At 42.0% G+C, this 16,123-nt stretch overlaps 1 protein-coding gene across 1 annotated transcript in view; it reads right to left on the bottom strand.

Annotated features, from left to right (window-relative positions):
- LOC116505855 (cytochrome P450 2K1-like) overlaps positions 1-16,123 on the bottom strand; it is a 41,776-nt gene that overhangs the window by 4,667 nt on the left and 20,986 nt on the right. Inside the window, exons 3-7 of the mRNA XM_032213295.1 lie at positions 15,368-15,517; positions 13,967-14,127; positions 13,123-13,296; positions 12,506-12,653; positions 7,602-7,786 (exon numbers count right to left, since the gene is read on the bottom strand). Coding sequence (XP_032069186.1) covers positions 7,602-7,786; positions 12,506-12,653; positions 13,123-13,296; positions 13,967-14,127; positions 15,368-15,517 — 818 coding nt within the window. The remainder of the gene's footprint in view (positions 1-7,601; positions 7,787-12,505; positions 12,654-13,122; positions 13,297-13,966; positions 14,128-15,367; positions 15,518-16,123) is intronic.

Below are 16,123 nucleotides of genomic sequence, written 5' to 3'. Positions count from 1 at the left end.
TCTTTCGCTGAATGGCGGCCGAGGGGCACGCTAAAGTGCCGGCATGAATTTGAAGGGCTGGCTTGCCGCTTGCCTTCCACATCGGCCCGCGCGGAAGGCAATCCAGCCCTTTCAAAGTCATGCCGGCAGTTTAGAACTCGCCCGTCATTCAGCGAAACATATTTCGCTGAATGGCGGCCAAGGGGCACGCTAAAGTGCCGGCATGAGTTTGAAGGGCTGGCTTGCAGCTTGCCTTCCACGTCGGCCCGCGCGGAAGGCAATCCAACCCTTTCAAAGTCATGCCGGCAGTTTAGAACTCTCCCGCCATTCAGCGAAACATGACTTTGAAGTGCTGGCTTGCTTGCCGCGTTTCCCCGGAGCGCTCGGGCTCCTTCTCTGGGCAGAGTTGGAGCCTATCCTCCACCTCCTCCCAACGGAGGGGCGCCCTAAAAAAAAAAAAGAAAGGAGCCAAGCCGTTCCAAAGATGTGAAGGGAAGCAACGCAGCTAGGCGGAGTGAGGGAGCTTCGCTTGAGATGACCAGGCTATGCCCTCCATAGCCTGGCCATCCCAAGCAGAGCCCACCTAGCTGCGTTGCCCACACCCGCGGGGATTCAAGGAATCCGGCCAGATACCTTGAATCCCCGTGCATGTGGGCAACGCAGCTAGGCGGGGGGGGACTCCGCTTGGGATGCCGGGTCATGCTGTTGAAGACGCGCTGGACGCGGCAGGGCAGGGGCCCGCGGCCGGGAGCAGAGCCAGCCACTGCTGCAGGGATTGGGTGCCGCAGCAGCAGTAGTTCCCAGTTGGGACTGGGCACCCTTAACGTAGCAACCCTGCATTGCTCGTAATCTTGAGGCACCATGCGAAAGGGCCAAACACGGAGGAAAGGAAGGCGCGTCGGGCATCCAGATCGCAGCGAGGAGAAGGAGGAGAAAGGTATTTATTATACTTGTATTTATTATACTGTGGATTTGGTCTGCATCAACCTGCCGCCTCCCCTCACCAGGCAAATCACGGTGAAAACTCTGGGTGAGTCTCCGTGGAGAGCTTGGCGGGCAGCTGGCTGGACTTCTAAGAGGTGGGGGGGAGGAGCGGCAGCTCCTTGAAATGGAAAAAGGCTTGCTTCCCCCTCCCCAATGAGACGCCTTCCACGATAATAGGAGAGGAGAGCCTGGAGACAGCAATCACGGCAGAAAGTAGCTAAGAGAACAGGGCGGGGGTTGGGAGAAGGCATGGGACCGGGCTCCCAGGAGCGGCTGCTCGGATTTGCCATTTGAGAGAGAGAGAGAGAGGGAGGGAGGAAGGGGGAGAATGCGAGTGTGTGTATCCCTCCTTCCTTCAGCCCAACACTCTAGCCTGGCTTGGCTCCTGCTTCGTCTCTCCTGCCTCTTCGCTTCTCTGTTCGATTGTTGAAAGTGGGAGCCAAACCGGGTCATTCCTTCCAAGAGGCAAGTTTCTCATTGAATGACTCGCTGCCCTAGACCCTCTGCAGTCCCTCTCGTCTGGCCAGAATGCCAGCAAGAGTGTTGGGCTGAAGGAAGGAGGGATACACACACTCATGTTCTCCCCCTCCCTCCCTCCCTCCCTCTCTCTCTCTCAAATGGTAAATCCAAGCAGCCGCTGCTGGGAGTCCGTCCCATGCCTTCTCCCAACCCCCGCCCCGTTCTCTTAGCTACTTTCTGCCTTGTGATTGCTGTCTCCAGGCTCTCCTCTCCTATTATCGTGGAAGGTGTCTCATTTGGGGGAGGGGGGGCAGGCCTTTCTCCATTCAACAGATCCAATATACAGAGTTTTATTTTTTCGCCCTAAAAATATTGTCACTGAGGATGACAGAAATTTCTTCATCATTGCTATTGGCCTCAAGTAGCAAATAATTAAACATGGTTTTTAGTGTACTTAGTTAGCCATCTGCTTTTTAACATTACATAGTATCAGTTTCAAGAATGCATGCATTCCTGAAAATTTGTAACAAATTTGTTGAAGGGCCTATGAAATATTTTCTAGTTTAATGTAGAATAAGTATTCTTAATAAAAGAAAAAGTCATTTTTATTTAATCAATTGCATTCCTTTTTATAATGACATTAATTAACTAAACTGGAAATAAATCTATGTTTTGCTAGAGTTTTAAAATTAAAAAACCTTACATTTTGTTGCTATTATTTTAATCAGAGTTTTGCCAAGTGAAATTATATAATGGTTCCTCATGTCTCTGTAATTTTCTAAATCTCATCCAGAAGTACCACAGAATTTGGCATTTTCAGCAGAATGATGCTGATGCTAATAAAACATCCTGATTTTTGGTGAAAGGATGGAAAGAGGAAGGAAGGAGGAAGAGAGATCTAAAGAGCAGAAAGACAGAAGGCAGATAGGCAAGAGGAAGGAAGGAAGGAGAAAGAATGGAAAGGAAGGAAGGCTAGAAGGAAGAAAGAGGGAGGGAGGGAGGGAAGGAAGGAAGGAAGGAAGGAAGGAAGGTGAAAGGAGGAAGGAAGGAAGGAAGGAAGGGGTACTTCCACTTGTAGGCCTGGGACTGAATGCAGGAGGAGTCTCTCCATAGGATCAGCTGCTCCTCTGATCATGGTCTATGAAAATGTTACTGCCTGCCTGATGCAAATTTAGACAGATGGTGCTTTGGGCTGCCCCTCAAATCCCCCCCTTACTCCTCCCCCTGTAGAATTCAGCCCCCTGAGTTTTGCCTTTGAGGGGCATGTGTGGTTATGGCGGATGGCAGAGTCAGCTGGAGGTTGAGAGGGGGCTTTTGTCCGCCTGTGGAGTTCTCCCCATGGACAGGATGGGATGTTGGCATGAAAGGGATCGGGATCCGGGCACAATCTCACCTGTTCCAAGTAAAGTTGCCTTTTGCAATTAGCTACCGGTAATCCTCAACTTACGACCAGGATTGATCCCCCAATTTCTGTTGCTAAGGGAGACGTTTGTTAAATGATTTTTGCCTCATTTTGCGACCTTTTATTGCCACATTAAGTGAATCATGGTGGTTGTTAAGTCAGGAACATGGCTGGTTAGTGAGCAAAGTTACAATGGCATTGAAAAAAGTGACTGATGACCATTTTTCACACTTAGCGACCATTTTCACACTTAGCGACTGTTGCAGCATCCTCATGGTCACGCGATCAAAATTTTGATGTTTGGCAACAGATTCGTATTTATGATGATTTCAGTGTCCTGGGGTCATGTATTTGCTTTTTGTGACCTTTTGACAAAGTCAAATGGGGAAACCAGATTCACTTATGTTACTAACTTATCAGCTGCAGTTATTCACTTAAGAACTGTGGCAAGAAAGGTGGTATAATGGGCTTAGTGACCAAAGTTACAATGGCATTGAAAAAAGTGACTGATGACCATTTTTCACACTTAGCGACCATTTTCACACTTAGCAACCGTTGCAGCATTCTCATGGTCACGTGATCAAAATTTTGATGTTTGCCAATAGTTACAATTTATATTTGTAAATTTTAGTTATGTTGAAATAAAAAAATATTACAATACTATTTTTGCGTTGTATGAAAATTTTTGTTGCTCCGTATAAAATTTTTAATCAAGCCCCCCCCCCCCCCCCCCCGTCAAAGGTGTCCCTCTTTACCAATCTGAAAATCTGGTCACCTTAATCTACCATGTTCTGCTGCACCAACTTTGTCCTTATTTCCATCAACTTTACAGTAAATTTGGCAATCCATTTCACCAACTGCAAATTAGTACCTAACAAACAATGTTGCAAAAAGCGCTCTTTAGACTTAGGGGATCCTACCTAACTGGTGTTCCCTCAAATCTGAGTACGGGGGGCAATCAAAAATTACGTGGGACATTGTTTCGACTTCCCCCGTCCGTCCAAGATAAACAGAATCTTTCACTTGCAGGGATCCCCTTATACCTGCCCTAAAGCATGTTTGTTTGAAGTTGGTCCAATCTCAATTTGGAAAAAAATCTCCTTATGACGGGAGATAAAGGCGAAGTTAAATATTTTTCTATTTTAAAAATGTGTTTGTTTACTGATAACCAGGGGCAAACTTTTGCTGCTGTCACCTGTGCAATGTCTGATTGTGCACTTATGTCCTTAAATCTCTGTGCAATCCAAGTTCTGATCTGCCTAAGATCGTGCTGCTGCCAGTTTAAAGGAATACTAAAGCTTCAAAGTTCTTGATAGCCAATTATTTTTATTACTTGAGATAATCTGCTCCATTAGCGCTACTTTTACTAACCTCCCTTCCTCCATCATGATTATTCTTAGCCAGTAATAAACAGTCTTCGACATGGCCCATGTGCCAATCGCATGTACTCCCAATTCTGCCCTCACTATGCATGCTGGGGTTCCAGGGGACACTGCCAAGATTCTCCTCAAGAACTTATTTTGAGGATTTCCAACCCAGGCAATTTAACTAACCCCCATATTTCTGCCCCATAGGTAAGTACTGGTTCAATTTTCACCTGAAAGACCTTTAACACTGGGGTTAATGAAGATGGAGTTTCCTCCAAGATAAGTTTATTTAATTGGGCCATCCGAGCCAGGGCCTTCTGAGCTCCGGCTTTTACATGTTTATTCCATTTACCATTTGTCCAGAACATATCTTTAATCTTTCTTGATCTTTAAAAAAAAAATCGAAATTTTCATTTTCTTTTCTATTTACTCTCTATTCTGAGAAATATTATCTTAATTTTTCTCATGGTCATTTTTTTATGTCTCATCTACTTCTTTTGTCCTAGAAAGGAATTGCCTATGTTTTGTTGTCAAAGTCCAAGTATAAACAAAATTTGGATTATATTAAAAATGAAAACAATAAAGAGATGGAGCTTTGTTTGAGAATTGTAGGCTCTTTGGAGAAGGCTAAAAAGGGACATGAATTTAAAAGGTTAGGGTTATCACAACAGAGATTTATGACTTTGGGGAATGAGATGCAATTGTTTGTGTAAATCCCAGATAATTTGAAGAAAAAAAATATTATTGAAAATCAATATTTGATCCTGGACGGAACAGAGTGTGCAGTGTTTTATGGTAGATTCAAAGTTTTTCTGAACTTTCTCTGTGTAAAATGCAATAATAGATTGTTAACAGAGGCTTTGAAATTAGTTTTGTCCAATGGCTTACCTGTTAATTTTTTTTTACAGTAAATAAATATGTCTAATTATTTAAGGAAATAGAACTTTAGAAATTTATAAATTGTAGACCTGTTTTGCAAGGGGGGAAACTAAGATTGTAAGAAGTCATCACTAGATTCCCCTATTGGATAACCTGTGCCCAATCTTCCCTTTTGGAGAAAGGTGGTTGACCAGCAGCTCCATAGGTTTCTGGGTGAAACAGATTATCTAGATTCTTACCAGTCAGGATTTAGGTATATGGGAAAGAAACAGCATTGATTGCACTTTTTGATGATTTTTGGATGGAGCAGGATGGGGGTAGTGCACCAATTCTTGCTCTACTTGACTTTTTAGTGGTCTTCGATACCATCAACCATGATATCCTTCTGAAGCAGTTTTGAAGAAGTCCAGAGGGCTCTGTGCTATCCCGGTTCACTTCCTTCCTCTGTGGCTGCTCTCAGTTGGTGTTAATAGGAAGTGAGAGTTTCAGCCCTCATTCACTGCTTGTGGGGTCCTGTTGACTTGGTACTCTCTCTGCTTCTGCTTAACATCTAATGAAGCCATTGGGTGAGATCACCTGTCACTATGGACTGAGATATCCTTAATATGCTGATGATACTCATCTGAATGTCTCAGCCCGTGGTGAGTTAAGCAAATTCATGATCTCCCTCTCACAGTCTCTTAGGGCCTGGATGAGGAGCAATGGGTTAAAACTGAAACTTGACAAGACAGAGTGACTCTGGATTTGGGGTTCTTTGTTCCATGGAAAATTGCCACCTTTGGTTTTGGATAAGATGGCAGTGCCACATACAGATCCAGTGATAATCTGGGGGTTACTCTATTGACTCATGACTCCTGCTTGAAAGGCAAGTGGCAGTCATGGCCAGGAGGACTTTTGCACATCTGCAGATTGTGCACCATTGACGCCTCTTCCTAGACCAACAATTCCTCTCATGGTCACTCATGTCTAGTCACATCCTGCCTTGACTATTATATCTGGAAGCTCCTGTTGGTCCAAAATGCAGTGTGCCATGTCGGTTTAAGTTTATCTCAGTGTGCACGTGTGTTACCTCTGCTGTGGGAGCTGCATTGGTTGCTGATTTGCTTGGGACCAGGTTATCTGAGGGATCATCTCTTGCTGATTACATCCACCTGATCCACTAGAACGGGGAGCAAGGAATGTTGTGAGTTCCCTCCCCTAAGGAGTTACATTGGAAGGACCCAGAAGTATGGGCTTCTCTGCAGTGGCTCCCTCCCTCTGGAACATCATCCCTGTAGAAATTAGACTGGCCACCAGTTTTGCAATCTTTCAGAAATGCATGAAAACTTGGTTTTGCCAGCAGGCCTGGGGAACACAGAGTGGAAGGGAACCCATCAAATGCCTTATTTAATTGTGTGCTGTTGCTGGAGTGGGGTCATTGTTTTTATTTTATTTTTATTTTTTTCTATGTTGTATTTTTATTGATTGTAAGTTGCCTAGAGTTACCGTAAGTGAATAGGCAGCTATATAAATTTTCTAAATAAAAATAAAATAAAAAATAAGTTGTGTTTTATTATATTGAAACACTTTTTCTTACACTTATGGAATCAAATTTCAGGCCCCAAACCAATATTCAAGGCTTGCAGGAGACAAGGAGGGGCTATAAAGCAGTAAACTAAGAGAGGGCGAAATGAAAGAATGAAACAAGGGAAGAAAATATCTCTCATATATCCAGATGCAGGGCAGTTTGGGATTGCCAGATGCCAAAGAAAATCATCCCCCATTGGCATTTAGAAAGGGATCTATGGAAATTGTTCTAACAATATAATAGTCTCCAGCTTTATAACTTGATTTAGCCAATTTCATTTATTTAAGGTCTGCTTTTTTCTACCATGTTGTTTAGTTTAGTTTAGTTTAGTTTTATTTGTCTTGTATGCTGCCCACTCCCGAAGGACTCCGGGCGGCTCACAATAGACAAGGGAAGGGGGAAGACTAGACAAAGACAACACTTTAAAAACAAAACCGCAACATTCACAATTTCTGCGGGGCTGGATGTTTCACAGGCTCCCCGGCCTGCTGGAGCAGCCAGGACTTGGTGGCTTTGCGCAAAGCCGGGAGGGTCGTAAGGGTCCGGATCTCGACAGGGAGATCATTCCAGAGGGCCGGAGCTGCAACAGAGAAGGCTCTCCCCCGGGGGGTCGCCAACCAACATTGGCTGGCGGATGGAATCCAGAGGAGACCTAACCTGTGAGATCTGATCGGTCTATGGGAGGTAATCGGCAGGAGGCGGTCTCTCAGGTACCCAGGTCCGATGTCATGTAGGGCTTTATAGGTAGCAACCAGCACCTTGAAGCGGATTCGGAGACTAATGGGTAGCCAGTGCAGCTCACGGAGGATAGGTGTAACGTGGGTGTCCCTGGGTGCACCCACAATCGCTCGCGTGGCTGCGTTCTGGACTAACTGAAGTCTTCGAACACTCTTCAAGGGCAGCCCCATGTAGAGCGAAAGCCAAGCAGCTACTGTATATAATGCATTGATTTTAGACTGATCACCTTGGGGATGAAGAAGCCTTTAAAAGTTGTATCCATGGAGGTTGAATGTGGCAAATTGGATGGAACAATATCAGCAAACCTTTGAATTTCATGAATTACAGCATCAGTGTAAGGCATTTTGGCTCGGTGGTCTGTCCTTGGCTGGATATCACCAATCTCTTTTGCAATTTCTTCTTGAACCTTTCCTAGGAAAGCAAAATGATCAGGATGATTCCTTTTTTGAATTTCATTTTAAATGATAGTTAATGCATAAATTTTAAATCTGAATGAAAACAATAGTCACTGCCTGTAATCCTTGGATTAAGGCCCTTCAGACAGTCACTCATGCATTATTTACAAATGGACTACTATAGTCTGCTGTATATTTGGAAGTCTTGCAGGCCACTCAGTCATTGTACCCAGCCAGGAATTTGGCAACGTAGATAGTGATTAGCAGTCTTTGTTATTTCCATGTGAGCCCTGTCACCAATTTAGTAGGATACTGAATGCAAATCAAATGCTGGTGAGATTGCCCAAGTGGATCCATCAATTAATGGCATTTAGGGGGACTCAGGAAGGATGCCTTCTTTAAACCGATGCCTGCCCTCTGGAAAGGTACCACCCAGATCCAGATTGCTGGCACTCTGATGCTATTGCTGTCACTTTGAAGTAAATCTATAAACTGGATAAAACCAGGTATCAGCGTTCCAAATATCATCCAAAACTAAATCAAGGCAAATCTCTTCAAAAAGTTCCAATTTATTAATGGAGAAATGTTGGTACATCTGTTGCAAACCCAAATCTGAACTTCCTGGGGTTTCCACCCAGTTGAAAGTTCATGATCCTGCCCCCACACCCACAGGTTCATCACATGGTCCAATCTTCCTCTGCCACGCTGGCATCTCCACCCATCTAGTTCTGGTCAGGTGCTGAGGTGCAGAGACAAAAGATGACCTTCGGCTTTTGGGAAGGAATGTTCTGTTTTGACAACAACACATTCTACAATTCTACTCCTTACTATTCCTCCTCCCAATTTCCACTAATGAAACAGCATAATAAAGAAATAGAGAGAGAGTATGTGGCAGGCCAAAGATTCTGAAAGGAACCTCTTTTCAAAAGAGAAACATTTCCTAAAAAGAGAATAACATAAAAGTTAACATAAGACATTTAACCACTCCTTCTCCCCCCAGGGGGAACCTTTGGCTTATCGGGAAACTTCTCATGGAATTGTTTCACTAACTTATCCGCTTTTAGGTCCCAACTTTTCACCCAAGTAGCTTTGGAGAAAGGGTAACCCTTCCAATGCACTAGATACTGTAAGCGACCCCTATACAGCCTGGAATCTAATATTTTTTTCACCTCATAATGTGTTTCCCCTTCTACCACTACTGGAGGAGGGGGAACTTGGGTGGATGGTCTTATGCTGGACCCAATAACTGGTTTCAACAAGCTACAATGAAATATTGGGTAAATTTTCCCTAGAATTCTGGATAGGCTGAGTCGAATTGTAACTGGATTAATTATCTTCTCTATTGGGAATGGACCTAGAAATTTTGGGCCCAATTTCTTACTAGGCATTCTTAATCTTATATATTTGGTAGATAAAGAAACTTTGTTTTCCAAACGAAAGGGGGGTTGGAATGAGCGGTGTTTTATCAGCTTGCTTCTTGTAGGCTTCTTCCTCACCTGCTAGAGCTTTCTTCATATTTTCCCATCCCTTCTTTAGTTTGTCCATCCATTCATTCAGAGACATAGAGGAGGGGGGTTCTCTAGGCAGCTCAGGCATGGGAACAAATTCCATGCCACTGGTAATCTGGAAAGGAGTTAATCTCGTGCTGCTGTGGACTGCATTGTTGTACATCACTTTGGTGAAGGGTAGCAAGTCTGACCAGTTGTCTTGCTGATAGTCCATGTAACACTGGATGTATTGTTCCACCATCGCATTGGCCCTCTCGCTGCGCCATTCGTGCTTAGATGAAATGCTGAGCTGAGTCCTTGTGTGGACCCAATGGATCTCAGGAACTCTCTCCAGAATTTGGTGGTGAACTGAACTCCGTGGTCTGAAATGATCCTCTTGGCCACCCCATGTAGGCGATAAATGTGTTTCTCAAACATTTTCGCTAATTTCTTTGCGGACGGTAACCCTGAACAAGCGATGAAATGCACTTGCTTGGAAACCAAATCAATTACTGTCCAGATTACTCTATTTCCACTGCTGTCTGGGAGTTCGATGATGAAGTCCATTGCGATCTCTTCCCATGGTCGGCTAGGGCCGGCCACTCATTGCAGTAGTCCAGGGGGCTTCCCTAGTCGTGCTTTCATCGTTGCGCAAGTAGCATAGCTTCTTATATAGTCTTCCACCTCTGATTTCATCTTTGGCCACCAAAATTGACTTCTGGCGAGGTGGAGTGTTTTTAGGAATCCAAAGTGGCCTCCTAGTTTCGCATCATGACTTCACTGTAAAACTTGCAGTCTCAACCCCGCAGGGATGTCCAGTTTTTACCCCTTCCAGGCTAAGCCACCATTCATCATTAGGATGTCATTGTTGTTGAACCACGGGTCTGTCGGGAGCGCCGCTTTCAGCTTAGTCGTCAGCTTGTCCTAGCTTTGGATAGTGACCTGGGCTACCGGTTAGTGGGAGGAAGAAATGATGGGTTGAACAACTTCTTCCTTCTTATTGTCGTACTGCGGTTTCCTCGGCAAAGCATCTGCCAACAGGTTCTTTCCTGCGGGGATGTGTTTAATTTCAAATTTGAACCTTTGGAAGTATTGTGCCCAGCGGACTTGTTTGGGGGACTATTTTTGGTGGGCTTTGAGGGCTTTGAGGTTTTTATGATCAGTCCAGACCTCGAATGGTATATCCCCTGCTTCCAGAAAGTTTCTTCAGGTGAGCATACTCCACCTGATCGTGAATGCCTCTTTCTCCCAAATGGCCCACATCCTTTCAGTAGTGGTGAGTTTCTTGGAGATGTAAGCGCACAGCAAGAGGTGGTCGTCTTTATTCTTTTGCAGTAGCACCCAGCTATTGCTACATCACTGGCATCCGTCTGGATTATGAATAGTTGTTCGGGGTCAGAGTGCTGCAGTATGGGCTCTTGGCAAAGAGTCGTTTTAACTTCTCAAAGGCTTTTTGACAATCCATAGTCCACTTTAGTGGTTGGTTTGCTTTTGGTTTTGTTGGGGAAGGTCCTGTTTTTAATAGCTCAGTCAATGGGAGGGCAATTTCAGCGAAAGTCAGAATGAACTGCCTATAGAAATTGGCAAATCCAAGGAAGCTCTGTAGTTGTCTGTGAGTACTTGGAGGTTTCCAGTCTAACACCGCTTTCACTTTTCCTGGATCCATTTCTACCCCCTCATTGGAGATATGATAATCCAGGTAATCTAGCGAGGTCTTGTGGAACTCACACTTTGACAACTTCGCTTGGCAGCTAGAAGTTTTTTCAGGACATGCCATACCAGCTTCACATGTTCTTCTAGGGTCTCAGAGAAGATCAAGATGTCATTGAGATAAACAAGTACTCCACAGTACAGGTGCTCCTGCAGCATCTCATTTATGTACTGCATGAAGACTGTGGGTGCTCCTTGTAGCACAAAAGGCATGACTTTGTACTGGAAACTGCCAAGGGAAGTGTTAAAAGCGGTCTTCCACTCATCCCCTTTTCTGATCCGTATGTGGTAATATGCCTCTCTCAAGTCCAGCTTGGTGAAGATCTTGCCTTTAGCCAAGTGGTTCAACATATCTTTCATGAGGGGAAGCGGATAAGTGTTCTTTTTGCATACTGCATTCAAAGCTCACAGATCAATACAGAGATGAACCCCACCATCTTTCTTTTCTCTGAAGAGCACTGGGGCCACTACTTTCAACTTCCCTTTCCTCAGCTCCAAGCATGGTGACGTCACCACAGGAAAAACTAGGTACTAATATCACTCTAAAAAGCCTGGAGTACTGCATCCAGTTTTGGTCACCACACTATAAAAAAGATGTTGAGACTCTAGAAATAGTGCAGAGAAGAGCAACCAAGCTGATTAGGTGATGCAAGCTAAAACATACGATAAACATTTGGAAGCATGGCTAGTGTAGTGAAGAGAATGACCAGGGGAGATGTGAGGGGCTGCCACTGAGAGGAGGGGATCAATCTATTTTCCAAAGCACCCGAAGGCCAGACAAGAAATAATGGATGGAAACTGATCAAGGAAAGATTCAACCTAGAAATAAAGAGAAATTTTCTGACAGCGAGAACAATCAACCAATGGAACAGCTTGTTTTCAGAAGTTGTAGGAGCTTCATCACTGGAAACTTTCAAGAAGAGACTGGCCTGCCATTTGTCAGAAATGGTGTAGGGTCTCCTGCTTGGGTGGGAGGTTGAACTAGATAACCTACAAGGTCCTTTCCAACTCTGTTAATCTTGACTTTATGAAAGGCTGAAGTTAGCGCCCTAGTTTTTTGGTTTTTCTAGCTCTCAGGCCATTTTTCTTTCCTTCTTTCTTTCTTTCTTTCTTTCTTTCTTTCTTTCTTTCTTTCTTTCTTTCTTTCTTTCTTTGTAAACTATAAGCAATTCCAAACAGACATGTGATCCCAAAATTGCTCAATAAAAGCAATATTGAAAATAAATATTTGGAGACCTGGTGCTAAGCCATGAAGGAACTTTGTTACATATTGAGGAACAAAGCAAATTTATATAGGAAAGAACATCACAAAGATACAGAGAAAAAATTATATATAACAGAACTAAATTAAAGATACAGAAAATATTATTAATGATAGTTTTAAAAATGATATCATCCAGGGTCTTCTCCATTTGAAAAAACAATTTAATTCTTGGTTCATCTCTTTCCTTTCATTCAAGTAACATTCCAGATGCCAACAATTCTTTTTCAGTCACTATTATATATTTATTGCAAGTCAATGAAATGAAAGTGCTTACTCTGAATTTCTGGGTACTTCATCATTAGGAGTATCGCCCAGCGCAGAGTGTTTGCCGTTGTGTCTGTACCAGCAACAAATAAATCATCTACAAGACCTATAAGATTTTCATTATGGAAATATCCACCATGTGTCATCTTCATATTCTCCTGAAGTGTATAAAGAAAATATTAGTAAGGAAACTCAACCTAACCAAATGATGCATATTCCTAAAATCTCAGATGACATTTCACATTTGTCTACCTGAAAAATTATAGTTGCCCCAATACTACTGGATTTCTAGAAGAAAAACTCTACAATCAAACAGTTGCATAAGTGAAATGATTGGCACAAAGGAATTGCCCGCTCCTATCCCCACTTGGACCCACTCTTCCAGAAAGAGATCAATATTTAAGGCATTTTTAATGGAGAGGGAAAACAATCTGGGTGAAGTTTTAAGTAGTTGCAGTTTCTGAAATGAAGTAATGAAGAGCAAATGATTAAAATTGCTTTAGAAATTTGTTTCCTTCCATATTTTGAAAACAAGGATCTTAGCAAGTAATTTACATGGAAGCATATTTTTAAAATATATATTTAAAAAAATCAATAATTATAGACACCTATAACATATACCATTACCTGTTTTTGCCGAACAAGAAATGATTCAATAAAATTTTTCTGGTCATTTTCATCAAGATCTCGGAGATATTCTATGAAGGTAGTCTTTATGAATTCATGGAGCTCTTTTTCATTTTTCATTATTTTTTTATAAGCACCCAAAAGGAACCCTAACTTGGGGAACGAATTGTATAGCTGAAAGAATGATAAAAGAAAACACATGTTATCGAAGTGAATACTTTGAATTCCTGAGATGGACATCTCAAACATTGTTCCCAAAATCTACAAACCAAACAAAACCTCCAATACTATGCAAGCTCCCATGATTGAATAAGCTTTGGATAATCAATATTGCTAATTCACTAAGCCCCAAATCTCATGGACTAGACAGGTTTTGGGAGAGGAAGTGCTTATTTTCTACCACAACATGTGGATTCCCAAACAAGGAAGAAGAATGATGAATAAAAGAAACTCAGCCAAAGTTCTAAACAAGAGAGCTATTTAATACATGTAAAGTTGTGTAGTAGTGTAAAGAGTAAAAGAACGATGGAAAGGTATTTGTAATGAAGTTTCCCATTTCTCTAAGTTCACAAGTCTTTGCAAGGAACGGGGAGGAAATGATGAAGCATGCATCATGAAAGGTCATGATGCTAAAAGTCATTTTCATACTTGAATGAGATGTTTACATACAACTATGTAAGGGTAGGATTTGAATCCTGATGTCATCATGTTCATATTGCCTTTGGATGAAATTTTGCTACAGATGCCCATGGGAAGTAACATGCTCTGCTTCTCAATAAAGCTTGAACGACACACATTCTGCTACCTGTTCTTTGCGACTTTTTTAAATAAAAAAATTGTTTACCATCACAGAAGGGCTTCCCGAAAGCTGAACAGTTTCCTTTGTTATCTTCAGTAGTCGCAAAAATGTGGCATCTTCGTATTCAAAACGTTTCCCAAGTAGAATACAAACTATGATGTTGGAAACAGCAGCACTCAGAATAGTTGTGACGTCAAAGGGTTTTCCTAGGCGAAAACAATAGATCAAAAAGTAAAAAGTAAATGTTTTACTGCATTTATATTCAAAATCAGCTTGCTTAAATGGAGCATTTATCATAGAAAACTATAGTTAATGTTGGAAGTTTTAAAGTATTTAGATTAAAAATATGCAAAGGGTAATTAAGGGTAATTAAAGGGTAATTCAGTTCCTCAGAGGCAGAATTGTAATATCTGACCATACCTCAGTGATGTTTTCTTTGCATCTATGGAATTCCTTGAGGATAAAATATTTGGCAAAGTTATTTCTCATTAAATGATTGCAGTTTTAAAGATCAAATAGCTACTGAGCTTCATAAAATGAAGGAAGGAAAAGTAGGTATATTATGTAGGAGGAAATTATAATAGATCTCAATGCAGCTACTTATGGTTGCATCTAACCAATTGTTTCCAAGGGCAGAACAGAATGATTAAGATATACTGCAGTCACTTCCCACTCTCAAATCTCTGAACACAACAGTCAAAATACAATTCACTCAGAATGTTACAGAAGGAAAAGACTAGAATTCTAACCCTGGAAGGCAGATGCCTATAATTTGATTCATATGTATTGCCTAATAAGCTAGATGATCTTATGCCTTTCTTTATTCCAACTGATATACTGAAAAGCAAAAGGCACAATGAGTTTGTAGATATGTAGACATACCCCACAAATACAAACTCATTTGGCAATTAGATGAAGAACTTTTAGTTTCCTAGATCAGAGGTCTGTGGGGGGAGGGGAGCTGCATGTACGCTCATGCACTCATCCGCCACTTGTGCAGCCCAGTTCCAAAGGGGTGGGGACCCCTGTTCTGGATTATTTTTATTTTATCACAGGCACTTCTTATCTCTTTTTCCTCAACTCAATTTTATCCATATCATTTCTGGTTCGTAAAAATGCAAAGAACCTGCATAAAATGCCAATGAATTTTGTCTAGGTATGGAAGAGTAATTTTAGAAGTGTTATTGATTAGAGACTGTCATGTTACACTGAATTAACTATTCAAGTTCTATGGAACCATTTTGCCATCCATAAGTTACATTTCTGTAAATATACTTAGCATATATTGGAGAAGAAAACATATTTATAGGGACAAAACAATGGGTTTAAGAATTGTTTGAAGGAAGGTACTTCCCAACACGCTCTTCGTTCATTTGATATAATCTGCAGAAATTATTTTTTCTACATTTATCCCAGAATATGTCCCATTACATAATATCGATCCACCTGCATAAGTCTCCATTGTCTTTGTTAAGAAACTGCATTCTTCTGTGATTTTGTCTTCAATGGTTCTCTTGCCCATTCCATAATCCCGTAGTGTGGTTAATGTAAACCGCCGCATCATTTTCCAGTTCTCACCACTAGCAGAAGCAAGACCTGGAGAGAAAAAGGATAAGATAGTGAAACATAATTTATCAACTGTCTATCATCTATCACAACTCATTCTTGTTTCACAACTTCATTAAAACATGCTCTGTTAATTTGATTAAGCATTCCATCCATTCTGTCCAGGGACGTGCAGGGGAGGCGGAGTGAGTCACCCACTCTTTAGCCAGACCAAACAACAGAAATCAATGTACAGTTTTAAATCTGACAAACCTAAATGAAATGCCCCACGAGCAACAGGAATAGAAAAAATGTATTAAGGGAGAGAAAATGGCAAAAACATTGCACAGAAAAAGGTATGTATCACTATGTACAGATAGCTCTCAACATATGACCACAGTGGAGCCCAAAATTTCTGTTGCTAAGCAAGGCAATTGTTAAGTGAGTTTTGCCCCATGTTATAACCTTTCTTGCCACTGTAGTTAAATGAATCAGTGCAGTTGTTAAGTTATTAACACAATCATGATTACTGAAACTGGCTTGCCCGTTGACTTTGCTTGTCACAAAAAGTGATCACATAACCCTGGAACATTGCAACTGTCATAAACACATGTCAGTTGCCAAGAATTTGACTTTTGATCATGTGACCACTGGTTG

Source organism: Thamnophis elegans, chromosome 3, assembly GCF_009769535.1.
Source record: "Thamnophis elegans isolate rThaEle1 chromosome 3, rThaEle1.pri, whole genome shotgun sequence".
Lineage (NCBI taxonomy): Eukaryota > Metazoa > Chordata > Lepidosauria > Squamata > Colubridae > Thamnophis > Thamnophis elegans.
This window is presented reverse-complemented; position numbering and strand designations above follow the sequence as displayed.